The following is a 22,458-nucleotide window of genomic DNA, read 5'->3' on the forward strand; positions in this document are numbered from 1 at the left end:
TCGGGCACTGGTCACCCACCGTGCCGCCCCTCGTTCCCCATCTGACTCTCAGGTTGGGAAAGTAGGGACATGACAGTTCCTGTCTCAGGTGCGGTGCAGTGTGTGGGGCTTGCTGCGTGCTCAGCGGGGGACTGCTGTCATTGTCACCGACACTGTTGTCGTTTCTGCCCTGAGCTGGGTACGGGCCGCAGGGCATAGATAGCTGCAGAATAAACGAGTGGAGAAACTCTTCTCACTTACAAGCATGAGGGGTTGCCATTCTCTGCCTGTAGCCACTCGTGGGACCCGTGGGCCTGGCGGTGATGCTCTGCAGCCCTGGGGTTTGCTGCAGGGATAGTAGTTACCATCCCCTGTCCGCTGGGTGGAGAGCTGCAGACCAGTGTGAGTAATGAAAGTCAGATCAGGCCAGGAAAGTCCCCGCTGGCTGCCAGCACCTGCTCCGACTCTTCAGAGCCGATGGGATGAGGTATTTTCTGCTGGGTGCTGGTGGAGAGGTAACACAGCCCACCCAGGGCCTCGGCAGGCAGAGTGGTGGGAAATGTGACTCGGGCTTGAGGGCGTGGCCCCAGAGTCTCTCAGCTGTGGGGTCCTGGCCCGGGTTCACGAGGCTCGGTTTGCACCCATCACGTGCATGATTAGCCAGGATAATGCCTGCGGGTTCTATGCGGCGGCGTGCTGGGGGCAAGGTGGTGCTTCCTGCTTACGCAGCTGACAGGTCACATCGCATTTGTGCCCCAGATCTTAAAGCCGAGTCTAGCAGAGAGGCACCAAGGAGAATGGGGGTCACCTAAGGGACCAGGCTGTCAGCGAGACCCGGGCAGGACCCCAGTACTGCCTTTCGTGCCCGTTGGTCTCCCGAGCATCCCAAGCCTCAGTTTCCCCTCTGGCACGCTGGGGCTGTGGAGTGGGTTAAATTCTTGTCCACCTAGAATAGGGTCCACCTGTGACCTTATTTGGAATAGAGTCTTTGCAGATGTAATTAACATAAGAATGGAGATGAGGTCATCCTGGAAGAGGGTGGGCCCTAAATCCAGTGACTGGTGTCTTTATAAGAGACAGAAAAAGACACACAGAGACGTACAGAGGAAAGACAGCCATGTGAGGACAGAGGCAGAGATGGCAGTGATGTGGACACAAGCCCCCAGAAACTGGCCGATATAGGGCAGCATCCTCCCCCAGAGCCTTTGAGAGAGCGTGGCCCTGCCTACGCCCTGATTGCGGGCTTCTGGGCTTCTGGCTTCCAGACTGGGAGAGAATAAATGTCTGCTGATGAAGCCCCCAGCTTGTGGGGCTTTGTCGCTTTGTCAGGCAGCCCCAGGACACGGGTACTGGCTGGGAGGTGCTGGGAGGGCTTGTGGGCTGCGCCTGGCACATGGGACAGTAGATGGTCCCGGCCCTCCCCCAGTCCTTCCCCCACTGCCTTTGCAAAGTCCCTTTCCCGGACGCCTGGGAACAGGTGCGTTCTAGAGCCGGGTGGGAGTCTATTTCGGTGTGCTGGGAAGGGCTTGGCCCGTCCCTCCTCGGGCATGAGGGTGGGCAGCCACCACGTGACCCTCTGGCATGTCCCTCTGGAGCCATGTTGGCCTCAGAGGTTCGAGCCCTCTTCCAGTTGCTGCCGGCAGCCTCCAGGGTGCTGACCCTTCGGGTGGAAGCCACAGTCCATGGGGATGCCCGGAGGAGGGACAGGTAAGGCCCACACTGCCCTGTCCACTGGGACCACCAGCCCAAGAGGACAGCTTCTTTTCTAACTGGAAGTCTCGAGTCCCCCACATAAGCTCGGGGTCCAACACGAGGGGGACAGTGTGAGCGCTGCCTCTGTTTATAAAGGCGCAGAGGACCAGCGCTCGCACAGGCCAACTGTATGCCCGGCCTCGGGGACTCTCTTGTGAACTCCTGATGACAGCCCCATGCAGTGACCCGTTTTACAGATGAGCAAGCTGAGACTCGGGGAAGGGGAGGGTCTGGTCCAGTGTTGCACCGTGGTGAGTGTTGCTGCTGGATCCTATAGTCCGGCCGAGTCCCTGGGCCCGCGGCCTCTGCGCCTTCCTGCCCTCCCTTTCTTCTTTCATTTAAGGTGGTTCTTGGTTCTCGACCAAGGGTGGCTTTGCTCCCCGGGGGGACTTTGGCAGTGTCTGGAGACACTTCTGATGGTCACAACTTGGCGGGGGTAGGGGTGCCACAGGCACCTGGGGTATGGAGGCCACAGATGCCGCTCACCACCCGGCAGTGCACAGGGCGGTCCCACAGAAGAGGGGTCCAGCCCAAAATGTTAGTTGGGCCGAGGCTGAGAAACCAGCCTTAAGGAATATTGTAAAAGACTTCAGTCCTTCCGGTGTTGACACAAAGAACAGGGCCCATCAAACTAGTTAGACAGAAACAATAAGTAACTTGTAATCCACTCAGACCCCACCTGTTGACACGTGGCTGGTGGAGAGGATGACGGGGAGAAAGCTCTGGGGCAGGGTCGGGGTGGGAGGAGGAGACGGGGGATGGGAGAGTGAGATGGCGGAGGGGAGGGGGAGGGACAGGGAAAGGAGCTTGGACCCCCAGAAGCAGAGAGGTGGGTGGAGCCTCCATGAGCCCAAGGTGTGCAGGGGCTCCAGCCGGGGTCCAACCTCTAGCCTGAAATGCTCCCACCCCTGGTCCTCAAGCCTCCGTCCGGGCGCGAGGCTTGGTGCCCAGTGGACCCCTCCTCTCTGGGCAGCCACAGCAGAGCCTTGCCCTCACTGGCATCCTCCTTTCTGTCTGAGGAGTCTGTCCAGAGGCAGGATCCGGGACCCCTCGTCCATATGTCCCGGTCAGCATCCCACATGCTGAGAGACTCAGGAGAGTTTTATTGAAGGAAGCAGCTCTGGGGTGGGGCAGCAGCGATGGCTTTGAAGCCAGACCAGTGAAGCTTCCAGCCCTGCCTCTGGCCTCACCTCACTGTGGCCCTGATCAGGGCGCTTCCCCGCTCCAGGGGGGTTCAAGGACCCCCTCTGTAAAATGGGGGTGATGACATTCCTCCCTCCCAGGGTGCTGTGGACCAGCATCACAGACCCTCCATCTTTGTTCCCCCAGAGCATGTAGCTGTGGGTGGCCCCTGGCCTGGCCAGGCTCAGCCCCCCGTGGAGGTCTCACTCCAGGCCTTAGAGCACCAGTTGGCTTGGGGTCAGGTAACATCCCCTGACCTGCTCAGTGTACTGGATTGTTCTGAAAATAGCGGCAGATTCCAGGAGCTGAGACATGTGACGATGTTCATTTCTCAAATGGAATTTCCATGCGGTGGTTGGGCGGGTCTCCCCGCTCAGCTGAGAACGAAATGCCCTTCACTCCCTGCTGTGCTTTCACCAGATGATGGGCAAAGGGCAAAACAATAGTAATATTAAAAATTGCACAAACCCGGTGAAATAAGCACTGTTGTTCCCGATTCACAGATGAAGAAATGGCATCTTGTGATAAAAATAGCAGTAAGGGAAATGTGATTCTATTTATGTAAGATTATAATAAGAGCTAAAAGTAAAAAAAACCAAAAAAACTAAAACTTTTAGAAGAAAATATAAGGATAAGTCTTTGTGATCTTGGATCAGGCAGTGGTTTCTTAGAAATGACACTACGTACACAAACAACAAAAGAAAACATAGATAAATTGGATTTCGTCAAAATTAAGCACCCTTGTGCTGCAAAGAACATTGTGAAGAAAATGAAAACACAACTCACAGAATAGGAGACAATATTTGCCAATCATATATCGGATAGAGGGCTTGTATCTAGAATATGTAAACAACCCTTATAACTGAGTCAGAAAAAGAACCAAATTCAATGGACAGACAAAGGATCTGAATAGACATTTTTCCAAAGAAGATATTCAAATAGTGAACAAGCACATGAAAATATGTTCAACATCATTAGTTACCGGGAAGTGCAGATCCAAACCACAGTGAGACAGACTTCACACCCACCAGGGTGACTGTGATGAAAAAGACCAACAGTAACCGATATTGGCAAAGATGTGGAGAAGCTGCTGGTGGGAAGGTGAAATGGTTCAGCCACTCAGGAAAACAGTCTGGCACTTCCTCACATGGTTAAACAGTTACCGTATGACCCAGCAAGAAAGGGAAATGTGTCCACACAAAAGCGATCGTGCATGAATGGTCAGAGCGGCTTATCTGTAACAGCCCCAAAGTGGACACAACCCCCAAATCAACGACGAATGGGTCCATGTGGTATGTTCATATAGTAGAGAGTTATTTGGACATGAAGAGGAATGAAGCACTGACACCTGCTGCAACGGGGGTGGACCTTGGAAGCATTATATGTATATATATATCTGTACGATACGGGCCCCCACACTGCGGTGTCTCACGGCACACAGCCTGGAGAGTAAGGGTCCCTGGCGGGATTAGCTCAGCCCTCACAGACCCTCTCAGTGGGAGTTGACAGCTGGGGCTTGGGATCCTGCAGGCCTGGGTTCCAGTCCCAGCTGTGCTGTGTGCCCATTTCCAGCTCTGTGACCCGGGTCATTGGTGGAAATCGCCCAGCGCAGTGCCTGGCCCTTAGTCTGGGCACAAGAGCTGAAAGACGATATTGTCAGACTATTAATTTTCACCCCCGCAGGGTGCTGTACTGTGCTCTGAGTCACCAAATGCATTCCCTGTTTCCCATTAGATTTAAGGAACCTTTATGGGGCATCTTCTGTGTGCTGGGCCCGAGGCATACATTGAAGATCCAGATGAGGTCACTGGTTGGTCCAGTGGTGGCCGCCCTGGCTCACGGCAAGGTGAAACCAGGGACACGCACTGGCCTGGGAGCCCAGAGACCCAAGCCCTGGTCCTGGCCTGGCCTCAGACTTGCCATCTGTGGCTCCCCCTGTGTGTGGGGAGAGGGGATGGACCCAGGTGCCCACTAAGCCCTGACCTTCCGGAATGCTGCCCATGAGATCCTCAGACACCTCTCCGGTCAGGAAGGGCTGCTCTTCCGGCGATGAAATAACACCCTCCAGGGACATGGGTGGCCAGGACACCTGGACCAGCTGCTAGAAGCTTCAAGAGTCTGTGAGTTGCTAGAAACTCAAGCTGAAGGTAACTGGGCGCCCCTGTGGGCAGCCTGAGCTTCCAGGGGACTGTTCACTGCCATGTTCTCCCAGCTTCTGCCTCTGGAAGGAACCCCCCAACCCAGCACACACCACCCCTGCCAAGCCCCTGCCATGCGCCAGCCTCCAGAAGCCCAGCCTGGGGCAGCGTCACTGTCCCACTCTACAGAGGAAGACAGGCTCAGACCAGGAGCAGGGAGCCGGTACGTCCCAGGCCCTGCTCCAGCTCTTTCTCCCCACAGGGCTGGTTTCCTGGGGCCACCATAACAAATGCTGCAGGCGTTATTCTTGGACAGTTCTGGGGGCCAAAAGTCCAAGATCAAGGTGTTCCCAGTGTGGCTTCCTTCCGAGGACTATGAGGACAGATCTCTCCTTGGCTTGCAGATGGCTGTCCGCCCCCTGTGCTTCACACCATCTTCCCTCTGTGCATCTCTGTGCCCTAGTTTCCCGTTCATAAGGCCACAGTTATATTGCATCCAGACCCACCCAAATGGCCTCACTTTAACTCAGTCACCTCTCTCCAAATCAGGTCACATTCCGAGATGCTGAGGGCTAGGACTCCAGCACGTGAGTTTGGGGGACATAGTTCAATCCATCACAGACGAGTTCTTTTCTGTGGCCTCATAGGAGCTCCCCACAACGTTTTCCAGCTAACACCCTCTAAGAGTGAGGGAGACAGGGCGGCTCGCTGGTTTTCCTTTTCCTGCCACCCCTCCTCTACCGCCCGACCCCCGGCCCCAGCCCTGAGTAAGAGGCTCATTTCAGGCTCAGTGGGGCTGCTTGTGACCCCATGGCCATCACTGTATGGCTGAGAGTGACTTTGTTTGAAGGCTCCCCTGCTTCAGGACAGGAAGAGTCCTGGGGCTTCAGGGACTCCACCCCACCTCACGGGGCTCCCCGGGGGTCTGAGCTGAGTTGGCTGGAATCTAGAAGCCAAGCTCTTCTCGCTCAGCTAGAAATCCTTTCTGACTCTTCGGCCTCCCAGGGTCAGTGGAGTTTAACCTCATGAATGTCCCCCCACCTCTCAGTCATGGGGGGTCTTGCGACCCTGACCTGCCAGAAAAGGACCCAAGCATCAGTACCGCCACTGTGGGCATGGGGACCCTGGATTCATTACGCAAACTGAGACATGTTGGATAGAATAATTGTGCTGGGACAGCGAGCAGCACCCAGGATGCTCCAGGTGAACTGGGTCATTTGTTCCCTGGCCTGGCATAGGTCTTTAGGGAGACCCGGCAAACAGACAGGAGCCTCCAGGGGTGTCTCCACCTGGGGAGCCCAGACTACCTTCTGCGAGTCAGACGCTTACTCACCATTGTGGAGAGGTGACCTGACTTGTCCAAGGTCGCATAGTCCGTGACCCAGGGGGACGATGGGCAAGTCCCCTCACCTGCTGTGCCTCGGTTTTCACACCTGTAAAATGGGTACATGTTCTTACAGGATCACTATGCTATGGGAGATGCTCAGCACACAGTGGGTCGATATGGAAGAGGCCCTGGACGGGGGCCTTGAAGATTGAGCTGGGTTTTCACAGGCAGCGATGGGCAGGCACAGCACCCCCAGGAGGGGACGGTGGGAGCCAAGGCTGGTGCTGGGACCCCTGAGGACATCTTTGGGAGAGAGTCTAGGCTCATGGGGCGGTGGAAGATAAGTCAGGGGACCAGGTGGGTACTGGGCTTGGAGGCTCGGTGGCGGCTCTGGGGCTGAGCTGTGTTCTGAGGGCTCTGGGGAGCCATGGAAGGTTCCTGAGCAGGGGAGGGACCTGCATGTGCTTGTGTTCAACGCCACTCTCCCTGATCCTGCCACCTGGCCAGCTTGGAGAGCTTGTCTGGGGGCTCTATCGTCCTGGCTGTCCCCTTGCCGTGGGCTCCGTGGGACTCAAGGGGACACTGTCCCACTGAGTCAAAATGGAGAACTTCTCAGATACTTGAGCCTTTAGATGTCAACTCAGATTAGACACTGGGCAGAGGGGGGACGGGAGGGCAAGGGGTCTGCTTCAGCTTGTTAGGTAAGACGGGCCTCGCTAGGACTGTAGGGCATGTCTCCCAGTGGCCAGCTCCTGATCAGGGTCTCAGGGGGCCTCTGGACATAAGCATCAGGGTGTTTTTCTGCAGCTGTGTGCCCTTGTCTCCTGAGACTCACCAGCCACCAGATCAGTGTCCAGGGACTCCCTGGGTCCTAGGGACTGCGGGATGGGCTCCTGCTGTGTGCCTGGCTTGGTGTCCACTCCCTGCCTGCACTCTCTGACCCCCACTCCATCACAGAGCTGTGGCTGCCCTGTACAGATGATAGGCGAGGCCCAGGGGTGAGTGGCCACCCAGAGCCCTTGGCACACAGCTGGCCTCCCATTGCCCTCACTGTTTGGACCTTAAAAGCCTCCTGGTAAATCCACAGTGGCTCCTCTTCCTGGTCACTGTGGGGTTATCATGTCTGGCTATGGGGGTCCCTGCATGAAGCAGGAATCTGGGGTTTTCCCCCCAGTGACTCCACCTGAACTCTGCCTTGGTCACTGGGGGCCAGGACAGCTGACCTGCAGTCTAACCTGGCATCTCCCCGGGCTAAGCAGCTGGGCCCCAGGCGCCTGGGGGATTTAAGTGAGATAGCCTCATGGGAACTGGCTAGGACAGCTCTGATTGAATTTGGAGCAGGCAGGACCAGTTTCTGGAACCAGACCCAGAAGGTAATAAACTTGTCCCAGTGCAAAGAGAGCTCAGAGCTGTCTTCGCTGGGTGGAGGACAGATGAATGACGTGCCTGAAGAGTCAGACAGGTCTGGCAGTGCAGGGACAGCCTGAGACCCTCGCAGCCGGCTGGCTGGGTCCAGGCTGCTGATGGCCTTGGTGAGAACAGGTAGGAACAGAGAGCCGCTTACTGGCTCCTGGTTATAATTAGTAGTCAGCCCTTAAGGAGGTTAAGATGGAAGTAATGACGTGTGATTTGGCTTGATTTTCCAACACATAACGCTTAGGAGGGCGGGAAGTGAGGCCCCTGCCTATTCCTGAACCAGAAGAAACCTATAGAGGACATCCTGAGGGCAGGGGAGACAGACCCCCTAAGGCCTTTGTGCCATTAACTCCATGTTTAGAAAACCAGTCTAAAGAAACCCCTGTACTGGAGGGCGTGCTAGCTGCAAGGATGCTTATGGCCACGTGGTATGTGAGAGCCATCTCCCAGCCAGGCCTGGCTGAGTGCATCTTGCTCTGTCTGCACTACCCAGTCCTAGGGAGCCGCACTTCTCAGACCTGGCCCCTGGCCCTGGGGGACTTCAGGCCAGGGAGGCAGATGGCCAGTAGGCAAGGGCCACCCAACATGGTCAGTATTGTGATGGAGATGAGCACGGTGATGTGTGCTTGCTGCTGTCCCAGAAGGCACCTGTGCATCTTGCGTCACCTCCTCCTGGAAGCCCTCCCTGACTACACATAGGTTCACCTCCCCACAGCCCTGTGCCTCCCGCCATAGTTCTCTGCTCATTGTCACGGTTAGAAAGAAAGGCCTGAGGGGAGGCGAGAACTGTGAGCCTGGGAGCTGCTCTAGGCAGATGGGACTCTCAGGATAAGGTGTGATGCATGGTCTTACAAAGCTTTCAACAGTAGAACAGAGTCATACAATGTGGAAACCCCAAGCCAGCTGTTTGCATAATACAGGGAGCAGGGTGGAGAGCTCTACAAAACCACCCCGGCTGATGGAGCATGGGTTCCAGTTAGATCCCCAAGGATGCAGGGAGCTCCACCTCCGGATATCAAGGTGGATTTGCCTCAAGAGCAAACCCTGGAAAACAAGCTGAATGTGGGCTGTTGGCCTTTGGCCAACCCAGCAATGCCTGCTCAGGGGTCCAGCATTAACTGGGCCCTTCGAGAAGGGACAGGACCAAATGCAGAGCCTTTGAGGGAGAGCGGAGATAAACAGTTGAAAAAGTCCCCAAGGACCACAGAACAACGTGTGCTGTGCTGTCTGGGAGGTGAGACATGAGATGAATCTCTGGAAGAAGAGGGACACCTGCCCCCTCCACGCCCACTCCCTGGGCCCAGTGTGTCCCCTCTCCTGCCGCCTGCCTACACCCGTGCCTGGCCAGTTTGCATACCCGCCTCCCCGGATGCCCACCAGCTCCTCTGTTGCTGTTTGGTGAACGAGTGAGCCCATGATTTGGGACTTGCAGACCAGCAGGTGGCAAAGGGGATGGTGGCATCAGACATCTGAGGGGGGACCCCAGCTGAGTCCCTAATGCAGCCCTGTGGCTTTGGGAAAATCCCCGTGCATCTCTGAGCCACCATGTCCTCATCTGTGAAATGGGGGTGATAGGCCATTCCTGTGGGGTGTGGTATGGACCAAATGATGTCCAGGACTGGGTCTGTTTTGTTCCAGTGGAATCCGGGCACATAGTAGGTCTCAGACATTTGTTGGGTGAGTGAATGAATGAACAGCAAACAGGAAGAAGAGCTTTATAGTTTGGTGTTTGGAGTTGAACGCACTTTGGCCGAGCACCCTGCGGTTTTGCTGTCAGGATGAAGTCGAGGTGACCTGCAGCGGTTTCCGTGGTTAGGGCACCGTGAAGGGTCAGGGTAGACGCTCCTTGGCAGGAGAAGGCAGGGCCCGCCATGCTCCCTGCACAAGCGAGGATCCCGTGGAGGAGAGATGGTGGACACGTGTTCAGGTGGCATCACAGCTGGCTTCCAGGTCCCATGACAGGAACACATGGCACATTTGCTTGTGCGTCTTGACTGATGCCAGCTTGGTGAATTTCTACGAACAAAGTGGGAAACCGCACCCAGGTGGGTCTGTGCGAATGGAGTGGAGGGGAGAATGGAGTGTTTGCTGGGTAACCCGGCCAGAGGCGAGCTCCCCCAGCTCGCTGGGCAGAGTGTGTTGAGGCCCCATCTATCGAAGTAAAGAAACCTACAAGCCCCCTGACGCTCTTGCCCAGTGTCCTGGGGGTCTGCCCACCAGGATGGACATGGAGCTGAGAGCTTGACATTGACCTTGGCAGTGATGCCTGTGGGGCTCAGCCACCATGCCTGCTTCCCAAGGCAAGCACCAGCGAGGCCCAGTGCTGGATTTGGGTGGATCCTATTTGGAGCATCAGGACTGGGCCCAGCTGGGCCAAGTGCTGGGGAGCAGAGGTCAGTGTCGAGAAGCCCCCACTGATCCGGAGGTCTCCATCAGACCCTCTCTGGAGGGAGCACCTGTGTCACCTGCACCCCGTCACAGTCCTTGCCTCCTGTGCCTGCCTTACCCAGCAGGCGCCCAGGTGGTTGCTGGCTTCATGTGTGTTCTTATCTGACCCAGACAAGGGTCCCACATTTAGGAATACTTACCCCCATTTTATAGAAGGGAAAACTGAGGCTCTGTATGGTCACGTTGGCCTGCCCAGGGTGACAGCCAGGGAGGGGGTCAGCTGGGGTCAGTGCAGGCTGCCCCCACTTCCTGCTCACCCACCCAGCCACTGACCGAGGCCAAAGACAAACCTAGGACAAGCTGCTGATGAGGCTGCCGAGGGAGCAAAGGTGTGGCCCCCTCCCGACAGCCTCTGCCCCTCCCCACCCCCAAGTCACGGGTTGGCCTCTGAGACCCGGAAGGACTAAGCCAGCAGCTGTTGGTCCCCACACCTGTCAGGCATTGTACCAGAAGCTTTCTCCACTTCACTGGGTTCTAAATGATGCCTCCTGAGACCAGGCTCCAAATTAGTCATGAGCACAGAGGCTTCTCAGAGCTCAGTCAGCTCTCAAGGTCACACAGCTGCCCCTGGACGGTGGGTGGGTTCCAAACCCGGCCCTGCCGGCTGCCGTCCTGGTTCCTCCAGACCCCGTGTAGCTGGGGGCGGACCAGGACTGTACCCAGAGGGATTATAGAGGCAGGATCACAGCGACTGCCGGGGCAGACCCGAGGAAGCCACGCCCCTCCACTGTGAACCTGAGTTCTGTGTTGATGTTACCGGTAATTGTTCTTTTATTCCCAGCAAGGCTCCCCAGGCTGGGATTTCATTATCACGGGGGGATTAAGTAGTCACGGAGCCATGTGATTGATCCTCACCACTTGACTTTATGCTTTACATTATTATCATCGCAGTCAGAGACCTGTTAAATGAAATGTTACAGCCGATCCAGAAATTGTAGAGAAATGAGCCTGCTGCCTTCAGGGTTAGGTCTGGAGTGTGGTAGTTCGCGTCTCTCTCCGTTTCTCTCTCTCTTTTAATTTTTTTTTTTTTTTTTTTTTTTTTTTTTTTTGCGGTACGCGGGCCTCTCACTGTTGTGGCCTCTCCCGTCGTGGAGCACAGGCTCCGGACACACAGGCCCAGCGGCCATGGCTCACGGGTCCAGCCGCTCCGCAGCATGTGGGATCTTCCTGGACCGGGGCACAAACCCGTGTCCGCTGCATCGGCAGGCGGACTCTCAACCACTGCGCCACCAGGGAAGCCCTTCTTTTTTTTAAACAGACTTTATTTCCTAGAGCAGTTTTCAGTTTATAGAAAAATTGAACAGAAAGTAAGGAGTTCCCATATACACCCCACCCCAAATCCCCAGTTTCCCCTGTTCACATCTGCCTGTTACATTGTTGTAATGTTTGTGTGTGCTCCATTTGTTACAACTGTTGAACCAGTTTTGATATATTATTATTAACTAGAGTGCACAGTTTACATCAGGGGTCGCCCTTGGTGTTGAGTGTTCTCTGGGTTTGGACCAATGTATAATGACGTGTATTCACCCCTGTGTTCCACCTATTCATTCCTCCCTCCCCACCCCTCACAACCACTGATCTTTTACTGTCTCTGTGGTTTTGCCTTTTTGATGACGTCATAGGCTTGGAGTCACGCAGTGTGCAGCCTTTTCAGACTGGCTTCTGTCACTTAGTAGCATGCATCTGAGGTGCTTTCACATGGCTTCATAGCTCATGTCTTGATAGTTCTTGATGTAATGAGGTCTGGCCAGAACTGCCCCATCCCTGTCTAGGGGCCCACTCCTGTCCTGTCCTGCCACGTGAGGGTCCCGATCCCTCCTTGTTGCAGTCACGTACCAGCTGGGCCGCCGCTCCTGGCCCCAGTCCACTTGCTGGGCGGCAGCAGCAGTGACCACAGCACTTGTTCTGCCGGCTGCTGTGAGCACCAGTCCCCTTTGCAGAGCACCCAATCGGGCAGCTGCAGGAGGTTCGAGGAATAAGTCCATCCTGAGGGGTAAGAAGGCCCACACCTCAAATCCACAGGATTCTCAGGCTGTGATCCCAGGGCCAAGGGGGCAGATGCGGGCTGGAGGGAACACCTGCGCGGGTGGTACCTGCACAGACAGGCCCCTTCTATGCAGTGTCTACTTCCCACCACCAGGGGGCAGCACCCTGCTCTCTCACCCTGCCACCAGAGGCCCCAGGAGGTTTTGGAGGATGCTCCAGGCGGGCAGAGTTGGTGCTCCCATAAAAACGATCCTCTTAAAACAGCTTTCACCCCAAATCAAACAGTATTTCCAGTAACCAGGAAACTGGTGATGTCAGGCTTTGTATCCTTGAAAATGACAATGGCTATTGTGTATTGAGCATTTATGGTCTGCCGGACCCTGGGCTGCTTGCTAGACAAACATTTCTGCCCATGGTCCTAGCATCCCCTGGGATAGATGCTGTGAGCAGAGGGCGGATGGCAGATGGACAGACGGCTGGGAGTTCCAGGTTACTGCATGTAGGAGGTGAAGCTGGGCTGCACCCGGCCGTCTGCCCCCAGGACTCTGACACCGATTCCCCCACCACCACGTGGGTGGTGGGTAGGCCTTGCCTGGCTATTCATGGAGACATGAGGCACATTGTCCTTTGTATGCCTAATGGATGAAAAGATAATAGTGTTGAAGATCTTTGTGGCCACGCCCTCAAATCTTGATTTAGCCTCAGTGTGGACAGGGTGACTCAGGACCCCATCAGCCCCATGTGAGCCCTGGGCAGCCCCAGGGCCTTGCACAGCCATGAGCCAGCTCTGCCTGAGGTTTCAAACTTCAAGTTCAATGGCTCGTTCCGCACAGGGAGTCTTAAATTCTAGCCCAGGACATCCTTGCTCTCTGCCCCCTTACACCAATTTTATTAAGTACTGGATGAGGCAGTTTCTGTGATTATCGTATGTTGACACTTAAACTAAGTGGAAATGTCAGCACAGCTCCCAGGACGGCAGACAGAACTCTGGGGCCCTCGCTGGGCTCTGCACTGTCCAGTTTGCCATCATTGCGTTCCTGACACCCTTAGAAACGCAGGCAGGCCTTGACACTGGGCCTGGGGTACTAAGGGCGACACCAAATGATTTTTTTGTGCCCGTCGTCTCCTTTCTGGCACCTGCTTCTCCAGGCTGTGTGGCTTTTGTCCCCAGGCAGCTGGCACCTGCTTCTCCAGGCTGTGTGGCTTTTGTCCCCAGGCAGCTGGCAACTGCTACCTTGGGGTCTTCAGAGCCTCGTCCTGGAAGGACTGACGTCCCCAGCGTGGCCCAGGCCCTCCTCCACGGTCAAACTCCCCACCGTGGGCGGGACCCAGAGGAGGGAGCCCTGTGCTGAAGAACCGGGGCTCCCGGGACGGGACGGGACGGGGTCTGGTGGGCCTTGGGGGCAGGCTGGAAACTGGATGGAGAAATGTCCTCCTCTGTCTGACATCCACCTCCTCCATTTTTACAAGAATGAGGAGACCTTCTGGGGCTGATAATCAGTGCTGGTGTTTAGCGATTTTGTAAATGAGTGTGTGTGTATGTGTGCATGTCTGTCTCTGTGTGTGTCTATGTGTATTTGTGTGTCTGTGTATGTATCTGTATGTCTGTGTCTGTGTGTATGTCTGTCTATGTGGGTGCATATGTATAGTTGTGTCTCTGTGTATGTATATGTATTTGTGTGTGTGTGTATGTATGTGTATTTGTGTCTGTGTGTGTGTATATCTGTGTGTCTGTGTATGTATGTGTATCTGTGTGTCTGTGAAAGTATCTGTGTGTATACATGTGTGTGTGTGTCTCGTGTGTATGTATGTGTATCTGTGTGTGTATGTGTATGTATGCCTATGTGTATCTGTGTGCCTGTGTGTCTCTTTGTGTATGTGTATGTATGTATGTGTCTCTGTGTGTATGTATGTGTCTCTGTGTGTATGTACGTGTATATCTGTGTCTCTGCATGTGTATCGTGTGTGTGTGTGTGTATGAATACGCTTAACTCTCCAATGAAGCGTGGTGTAGCTGGGGCATCCCAGGTGGCGGGTGTCTCTGGGCCCGTACCACCTCCCCTGGGCCCCCCTATGGCTCCAGCAGTGTACAGGTGGGCAGTGCACCTGGGCCTGCGGACTCCCCGCCTCAGGTGCCTGCGGGTCCCTGGCTCTTTCAGCCTCTGCTGAAACCTCAGAACTCATTCAGCCCAGGAAAGGGAGACAGGAGTTGTAGCTTTGGGGCAACCCTCACCAGGGGCACGGGAGCAGGAGCAGTGCCCCGGCCCCCTTCCTTCTGAGTGACGCCCTGGAGGGGCTCCGAGGGAGTGTCCAGCTCCACAGCATGCCATCATTGCCCCCACTCCTTCCTGCCATCCGGGGTCCCCTAGGTACACCACCTGCCCCCTGCCCTTGCCTCAGCCTCAGGTCGGTGACCCCAGACCAAGACGGGAGCGTAGGACTAGATGTGGGTCTAAGCGGAGACCCGCACTTGCAAAAGGCAAAGGCTGCTTGCTCAGAGCTGGCTGGGCGGGGGGTCAACCTTTGTCACTGTGCCTGGCAGAGACTCAGAGGCAGGCAGAGGGGTGGGCGAGCTTCCCAGTGGAGGAAAGGGGGCTCAGGGGCCTCTGATGGGGGCTGGGGGGCTGCTACAGGGGGTGTCCCAGGTGACTGGCTAGAGGCAGGCTGCGCCTTCTTGGGCTGGTCCTGAGTGGGGGGTGGATCGGGCTGATGGGGCCCCGTCGTGGGCTGTGCTCTCTGCCTGCGGCTCTACCGCCTCCTTGGGCTAGGACAGAGCTGGTCCCCAGCCCCTAGGCATCCCCCGACCACAGCTCTGCTGCTTGGCTTGCAGCTGGTGCTCACCTGGCTGCCGCCACTGCTGGGCCGGAGCTCCCCGAGCACAGACCCGCCGTGGGCCCCAGGATCCCTCACACCGGCCTCCGCGGGCACTTTTGGAGGATGTGGGTGATGGCCCTGCCCAGACCTCAGGAGCCCCACAGTCGGGCCCTTTGACCGTCCACCCTGACCTGTCCCTCTGGGGGTCTCCAGTGCCTCCTCAGCCATCCTAGGTCATGGCTGGCTCTAAAGGGGACAGTGGCAATATTCAGGTCACTGTCCCCAGGGCACAGAGGGGATTCAAAGCGAGCTCACAGGAGGATGTGCTTATTGCACTCTCAGAAGAGAGGACCTGGGTCCCTGGCCGCAGAAGGACTGGCCAGCTCACCAGGCCCCTGAGGGCCACGGTCGTGCCAGGTCAAGGCCGCAGGGGTTCGGCTGCCCTTTGGGAGGTGGGCACACAGAGGTGGGGGACAGGACCGCTGTCGGGGTCTCACATTACCCGACCTCCGCTGGTCGCCCGAAGCCCCCTGGGTTGTGCTGGGAGATGCATTGGGCCCCGAGTCCTTGCACGGTCGCTGGTTTGCTCACCAGTGCCCTGCATGTCCCACTTTCTAACACAGTGCCTTTTCCCCACAGTGTCGGAGCCCCAGGCTGCCCACAGTGCCCCGGAGAAGCCGGCCAGCACGGCGATCCTGTGTAACACCTGCGGGAACGTGTGCAGAGGGGAAGTGCTGCGGGTGCAGGGCAAGTACTTCCACATCCAGTGCTTCGTCTGCAAAGGTGAGCGCCGACCCATCTCTGCGATGGGGCCAGGCACGGCCCTGCCGTGTGGCCAAGCCCGCCTCCCAGCTGCCACGCTGGGCCTCAGAAACTCGTTAGATCTGGGATGCTGGAAAAACTGATCCCAAACCTTCATACGACAACGTGATCTTGTCAGCGTGGCCCATGTCCCTTATGGGGATGACGGGGGCATCTGCCCAAGGGGGAGGGTCAGAGGATGAGGTCCAGGTCCCGGGCAGTGTCCTCGGATGGCTGTAGCCATGTCCGTGATCCACTGGCCAGAGCAAAGTGGCCACTTGGGCCCCATAGCCACACAGTAAATGGCCGTCACTGGTGGCGTGAACTCAGCACCGCAGGGTGCACAGGACCTAAGCTGGGCCACGAACCTCGGGCACCCCTGCACCCTTCCAGAGCGGGACTGAGAATGTTACTGTTCACTCCAAATGAACATGGCTTTTTCTATGATTATAAAAAATAACATGAATATCACTAAATTCAGATAATACCAAAAAGATAAGAAGAAAGTAAAACAAATCACATGAAATCCCTCCATCTGAGCCGGGCTTTGCTCGGAGCGTCCTTCCAGCCTGCCCTTGCTCCCTACGCTCAAGTTAGTGCATATTCTGTCGTGTACAGTGGGGTTTCGTGTATTTGCATTTAGTTTCATGAGAATAAATGAAAAGTAGCATTTTGGGGAAGGGATGGGCAGATCAAACCAATTTGACACAGTGTCCAAACCCAAAGAACTTGCAGTTTTAAAGAAAGAATTCTTTTAATGGCCCTGCAAACCCCTCCTTACCTCTGGACAGCAAGCGGTGTCATCCCAGCCTGCTTTCCTGTGGGTTTGAAACGACGTCCAGAGATGCACAGACATTCGCATGTGGGCCTTGACGGGCCACAGGGGCAGTGAGCCCCTGGGCTTTATGGGCAAAGATGGGAAATACACCACGTGTAAGATAATCCAGCGCTGTGGCTTTTTTCAGCACCACGGGGCCCGTTAACTGCCTGAGTGCCCTCAGCCCACCATGGTCTCAGGAGGCCCTACTGTGCAGCAGGCCCTGCTTTGGAAAGCGCTAAGTAGGAAGGCGTGAGATTTAGCTTTGACAGGTGAGGTCTGGTGAGGAGATAAATCTACCAGCTCGCCGGGAATAGTTGGGTGTTAGTGGTAGAAGTCGAGTGCTGGGAAGGTGGCCCACCTGGAGGGATCTGGGAACTTCCAGAGAAGGCTTCACAGAGGAGGTGGCGTTTCGGCTCTAAGTTCAGCCAAAGAAAGAAGAGGAGAGCTGGGCCGTCGGAGGCGGCCAGGCCTGTGCCCGCGGTGTGGGGTGCAGTGTGGAAGGTTCAGCGGGGCCGAAGGAGGGGGACTGGACCTCAGGGGCTGCCAGGGAGCCTGCTGGTCCTGCCGAGGAGGCTTCCTTCTCTCACCTTCTCTCGCCCTTCTCTCACCTCTGCTGAGCGCTTCCTGTGAGCTCAGTGCTTTCCATGTGTTTTCTTCCAAAGTCCTCCAGTATTGGGGGGGCTGAGGCGTTGTCTCCACTTAAAGATGAGGAAGCAAGGGTGACGTGTGACTCGCCTGGTTGTCACCTGTGGGAGCAGCTGGTGAGAGTCAGGGGAGCCCTTCCCATGAGCCTCAGCTCTGCCCCAGACCCAGCGTGGAGGGACGGGGTGCAGGGCCCCCAGCAGGGTCTGCGTCCCAGTGAGGAGGGGGCGGACACACATCCACTCACCCACAGATTCATTCTGTGCCAGGTGCCGTGTCAGCCTGCAGGCATAGCGGGGCCCCTGCCCTCAGTAGGTGGCATGTCTGCTTCACCTGCTGAAGGGTGACGGGGAGTATCTGAGATTTCCTGCAAGCTTTTAAGAAGTTGTGTTTTTTGAAGCTTGAGGATTGCATAGTCTTAGGTTGATCTTTTATCCAGGCTGTCATGAAAATGAAAAGTCTGTGAATCATTGAGGGTGCTCTTGGATGAATAAAAAAGAAGACCCAACTTATAGTGTCTTAAGTTACATGGATATTTATCATCTTAAGAGAAATTCTGGAGGTAGCCTCCTCACCCCCAGAGCTGGTTAATTTAACAGCTCAAAAAAGTCATCAAAGACTAAGTTCTTTTTCCACTCCCCCCCACAACTCCCCGCCCCCATCTTGTACATGTCAGCAGTGCCTCTCCTCATGGTCTTGAGATGGCTGCTGTAGCTCCAAACATCACATCCTCACAGGTTGACACCCAGCCCTGGGGAAGAAGTTGGGCAGGGGTGTGCACAGGCAAAGGGGCCCTCCCCCTGCATGATTACTCTGATTGGGTAATCAGGGTAATCTCCCTTCGATCAGGGAGGAGAACCTTTTCCCTGGAAGCCCACACAGGCTTCCTGTATGACTCGCTGGCTAGAACTAGGTCACACATCCACTCCACCGGCAAAGAGTAATGGGAGGATGGGGACTGACTGACTCTAGCCATGTTCATCCCTGGGTGGGTGTGTTGCCAGGCCAACCGAAGCAGGATCTGTTAGCCCAGAAGACAATTGTGTCTAATTCTGATCCAAGAGATCCCGATGTGTTGGGTTCCCGCCACCCAGGGACTGGCTTGATGTGCCTTGGTTTACGTAAACCTGAAAATCTGTGAAAGAAATCACATAATTCTCCAGACCATCTTGGCTGCCTCAAGCTTGGGTTTTGATGCCAGAAGGTCTGGGTTCAATTCCCACCTCTTCTACCCCCAGCTCATGTGGATCTTAGACATGTTTCTTAGCCTCAGTTTCCATTCAACAACCCGATTAGGCACATACTCCGTGCTGGGCAGTGTCCTGGGTGCTTGGGATGCATCCATGAACAAAACAGACATCCTTGTCCTAGTGGAGATCACATTCTAGGGCAGGGAGACAGACAATAAGCACTAGATAGAATAAACAAGCAAATTTCATCATATGCTGAAAGTGAAGTGCTAGGAAGGGGAAGACAAAGAGCAAGATAAAGACAGGGCTGGGATTGCTGGGGAGTTACTATTTTAAATTGGGTAATCAGGGCAGGCTTCGTGGAGGAGGTGACCTTTGCTTGAAGACTTGAAGGAGGTGAGGGAAGAGCATTGCAGCCAGAGAGAGCAGCCAGTGCAGTGACACTGAAGCAGGGAAGTGTGCCTGGCAGGTTCCGAGACAGCACAAGGCCTGTGTGTCTGGAGTAGAGTGAGGAGGGGGAGTGGGGGAAGGCTGGGGGGAAGGGGGTCCTCGTGAGGACCTGGGCTCCGACACCGCGGGAGAAAGAACACAGGAGGATCCTGTCCATTTTAGTTTCATGGACCACTGGGTGCTGTGCTGATGAGGGGAGGCCAGGGCAGGGTGGGGAGAAGGGCCTGGGCCCCAGCCTGAGACCATGGCAGCTTGGACGAGAGTGTGAGGGGGCATCTGCTTCTGGATTGTCTTGAAATCCAGCCAGCTCTAGTTTCACGATACAAAATGGGAATCTGTGTAAGACAAAAACATAGCAAACATCCAGCACATAGTACATCCTCAAGAAAAAATGAAATCTGTTACCATTGCTACAACTGAAATTTGCACAGAAAAACAAATCTGGTTCTCTTAACCTTTTATGTGTAGTGGAGTTCTGCGCTTTTAGAACTTTTGTGGCGGGGGGTCGCACCACGCAGCATACAGGATCTTACTTCCCCCGAGCAGGGATTGAACCGGCGCCCCCTGCAGCGGAAGCACAGAGTCTTAACCACTCGACTGCCAGGGAAGTCCCTAGAACATTTGTTTTCAACCAGGATCTTTTGTAGCCCTGGTCGTGGTGCCTTGAAAACAAGGGCCCCGACTCTGAAATGATGAAAAGATGAGGCCACAACCATGTGTGACCTCAGGAAAGCAGGCATTTTCTGATCTGTGTGGCAGCAGGACTGAGCACTCTCATGATTGCAGAAAGAGCGAAGGAAACAGGAGGGACGGAAGCCTGTGTGTGTGTGTGTGTGTGTGTGTGTGTGTGTGTGTGTGTGTGTGTTGGGGGAAGAGGCCACCAGCTCTGCCTGTAACTTGGTAACAGCAGGTGGGGGTGTCCACAAGGACATAACCCCATGGGGACCATGAAGAGCCACACCCAGAGCTGGTCTTAGCAACTGGGGGTGACAAGGGAATGGGGCAAAACAATTGCGTTCCAGGGACATGTATGGAAACAGGATCACATGGCAGAATTGTGGAAAGTCACGGCAGGAAGGCATCTCCGGTGATGTGGGCCTGTTATTTCCAGATGGAGCATCTGAGGCAGAGGTTAGGTTAGGACCTGAGCTGGCAGTGACCACGCTGCCCTGAGCCAGCTCCCTCCAACTCACAGGAACGCCCTGGGGTTCTCGGTCTGCTTTGTGTTTTAACATCAATCACTCTCTCCTGTTCCCATCCACCAGTACAAGAGCATCCCTCAGGTGACCACCCCAGGGGAATTGCCGTCCGTATTTGGGTAGAGAGCCTTCCAATCTTTTCCTTTGTAAGAGTCTTTTCAATTTGAAGTCCTGTTGTATATTTACTTTTGTGTCCCGATTTATTCTCTTTAAGGGACTGTGTAAGCCCTCTCCCTATCATACATCCTTCAACATCAATTTCAGTATATACCCAGATTCCTTCAGATGCCTGGCCTGCAGCAAACTTAGCCATTCCTCAGCTGTTAAACGTTTACATCAATTCCAGCCCAGCACTGGGCTAATCAGTTTCCTACGCCTCATCTCACTGATTTATTGTGACAACCATGAGCGATCAGTATGGTTAACCCTTTGGTACAGATGAGGACTCTGAGATTCAGAGAGGTTAAGTAACTTGCCCCAGGTCACACAGCCAGGAAGCAGCAGGAGGAAGCATTCATGCCCAGGCTGCCTGTCTCTAAAGCCCAGCGTTTATTTACTACATTATACTGTAGTGATGCTGCAGCCAACACCATGCGAGAAAGCTTCTGTGGACGTTCATGGTCAGTTCCTTGGGATAGTCCCAGAGAGAGACGACTGGGTCAAAGGGTAGGAGCGGTTTTCACATTCCTTTGAGTCGATGCCAAAGGGTATTCCAGAAAGTGGTACAGATTGTCTTCCACCATGGCCCGCCCCCTCCCGACCGTTTCTCAGAAATGACCACAGTGACCGCCAAAGATGGGGGGCGGGCTGCTCCGGGTCACCCACGGCTGCTCGGTGCCGTTCATTGGGTCTCGGCTGCTTGGATAGACAGATGGAATTTAAGGAGAATATATTGTCTTGATTAAGACGTTAAAAATTATTAACGAATTTGTACTCTTTATTTTTAGCAGGCAGAGGTCTGGGTTTACTGTCTGGCCCTGACCTTAGTGGACCCAGGCAGCTACAATCCAGTCAGTAGCAGAGATGACTGGGGCGGGGCAGGGAGGACGTGGCATTGACCGGGCCCGGCTCTCAGGGCAGGAAAGCTGCTTTAATTCAGTCTCCTGGTGCCTCCGTGATGTAGATGCAGGTTATAGTGGGTCACTCTATCCCTCTTCACATTTTTCTCCTTCGAGGAACAGTCAATACCGTCATATCTTTAAGAAGATTAGAAAATGAACCCTGGAGCTCGCACGCCACTAGAGAGAAGCCTGCGCACCTCAACGAAGATCTTGTGTGCCGCAACTAAGACCCGACGCAGCCAAAAATAAATTAAATAAATAAATAAATAAATAATAAATCTTTAAAAAAAGAAAAGAAAGAAAATGAGTACCAAGAGCCAGAGCCAGGGGTGTCCGTGAACCAGCCCATCACTCAAGGGCTGAATTGTTATAGGCTGCGTTTACTGAAAAAGACACTAATTCTCCTACAGAGGCCTCAGGGAGCCTATTCTTCCCGAGTCGGGGTACATCTGCTTGGCCTACGCTGTGGTGCAAGATTTTCTTTTTTTAAATAAATGTATTTATTTTGGCTGCGTTGGGTCTTTGTTGCTGCACGCAGGCTTTCTTCAGTTGCGTTGAGCTGGACCTACTCTTCCTTGCCGTGCACGGGCTTCTCATTGCGGTGGCTTCTCTTGTTGTGGAGCACGGGCTCTAGGCGCACGGGCTTCAGTAGTTGTGGCTCATGGGCTCTAGAGTGCAGGCTCAGTAGTTGTGGTGCACGGGCTTAGTTGTCCACGGCATGTGGGATCTTCCCAGACCAGGGCTCGAACCCGTGTCCCCTGCATTGGCAGGCGGATTCTTAACCACTGCACCACCAGGGAAGCCCTGTGGTACAAGATTGAACAAAGGGTTTTCACTCTCGGGCTGGGTGAGAGAAGGATTTAGAGCTGGGCACCGGCCTCGGGCCTCCTTGGGTGAGTGACGTCAGTAAAACGATGGCCTGGATGGTGGCCCCGCACGACTTGGGACTTATGTCACACTAGCATAGGATGTGCCTCTGTGCTGCCCTTCTCACCTCTGAGTAGGCCTAGATGAGGACTTGGGGGCCCAGAGAGATCAGGGACTTGCCCAGGGGCACATAGCATAGTGCACGAGTGGAGCCTGCATCCCCCAGGCAGCCCTGGAGTCTGGGCTTTCAGCTGCTCAGTTTTATGTCCGAAGAGCCAACAGCTCCTTGGCGACGTGGAAGGAAGGATTTCCAACCACTCTGGTGGCTGTAACCGGGGAACAGCACGTGCAGCCCTGTGGCCCAGGCGAGGGGACAGGGACACCCG

At 55.1% G+C, this 22,458-nt stretch overlaps 1 protein-coding gene across 1 annotated transcript in view; it reads left to right on the plus strand.

The window, feature by feature from the left end:
• The window catches only part of ABLIM2 (actin binding LIM protein family member 2), a 154,866-nt gene that overhangs the window by 26,479 nt on the left and 105,929 nt on the right, over positions 1–22,458 (plus strand). Inside the window, exon 2 of the mRNA XM_082633098.1 lies at positions 15,682–15,825. Coding sequence (XP_082489224.1) covers positions 15,682–15,825 — 144 coding nt within the window. The remainder of the gene's footprint in view (positions 1–15,681; positions 15,826–22,458) is intronic.

This window comes from Mesoplodon mirus, assembly GCF_964341445.2.
Source record: "Mesoplodon mirus genome assembly, chromosome: 2".
Lineage (NCBI taxonomy): Eukaryota > Metazoa > Chordata > Mammalia > Artiodactyla > Ziphiidae > Mesoplodon > Mesoplodon mirus.